The sequence below is a fragment of the Eurypyga helias genome, unplaced genomic scaffold, assembly GCF_000690775.1.
Source record: "Eurypyga helias isolate BGI_N326 unplaced genomic scaffold, ASM69077v1 scaffold27478, whole genome shotgun sequence".
Lineage (NCBI taxonomy): Eukaryota > Metazoa > Chordata > Aves > Eurypygiformes > Eurypygidae > Eurypyga > Eurypyga helias.
The window spans coordinates 20,506-21,449 of NW_010265566.1; the positions used below are offsets into that span (position 1 = coordinate 20,506).

At 34.3% G+C, this 944-nt stretch overlaps 1 protein-coding gene across 1 annotated transcript in view; it reads right to left on the bottom strand.

Annotated features, from left to right (window-relative positions):
* The window catches only part of LOC104513446 (uncharacterized protein C9orf84-like), a gene marked incomplete at its 5' end in the record, with an annotated part of 12,069 nt that extends 11,616 nt beyond the window's left edge, over nt 1–453 (bottom strand). The window contains 1 exon segment of the mRNA XM_010156792.1: nt 384–453. Within this exon segment, the coding sequence (XP_010155094.1) occupies nt 384–453 (70 nt within the window).
* Between the last annotated feature and the right edge of the window lie 491 nt (nt 454–944).

Consider the following 944-nt stretch of genomic DNA (forward strand, 5'->3'; position numbering starts at 1 on the left):
CCCATTACCTACCTGAAGTATTCGTATTTTGCTGCAACATCATAATTTGTCATTATTTCTTTTATGCCCTTTGCACACACCCCCCCCTTCTGAAACGTGCAAAACAAACATGCTTTTCTGCACATTTTTCTGAACAAGTTTTTCTAAAACTTGCAAAATAAAAAAAAAAGTTAAAAACATGAAATTGTATGCTTTTGCTCTGAGGCTCACAACTAAGCTTTTTACTGGCAGACAAAATTCTCCCCACCCCCAAATGAAGCTGTATTCCACAATTTTTACTCCTGACTGGAAAGTCCCATGGAAATGAACAAAAGTAACAAAAGTTTCAGTGATGTTAGTCCTGAGTAAAGACCTTGTACTCAAAAATCAAGAATTTAACTTACTTGCTTATGATATCTTTACAACCTAAACAGGTTCCTTTTTTCTCAGAATTCAAATCCGTAGCTTTTAAACCTGCATAAAAAGAATTAAAGCCTGTATTAAACAAATGGGCCTCTAAGGGTATGAACTGATGCACAGCAGTAAGCATCAAATGTAGAACAACACAGGATATTAAAATTTTGAGCATTACATTGTCTGGCTTGATGAAGTCCTACACAATTTCAGTTTGTATTGCGCTGGTTGGTATACTGATTTAGAAACTTCTGTTTTTGAACCCAAGGAAGAAGTAATGTGAACAAATTTCACATACACAAACTCACAACCTGATTACCTTAAAATGAAAAATTGAAGGCCAGTGTGAAAGGAAACATCTCTGCCCCTTTATCATTTAAATTCTTTTACACATTTTGTACACTTCAAGTTTTACAAGTATGACTGGAAGATGCAGCTAAAAAGGGATATTTGTTTAACACAAATGCCTCTCTTGAAAAGTGTAGCTGGTTGGATTAACTTGTGTTTGGAACCAACTCTTAAATCTTAAAACAAATAAAGCATTTTTCATT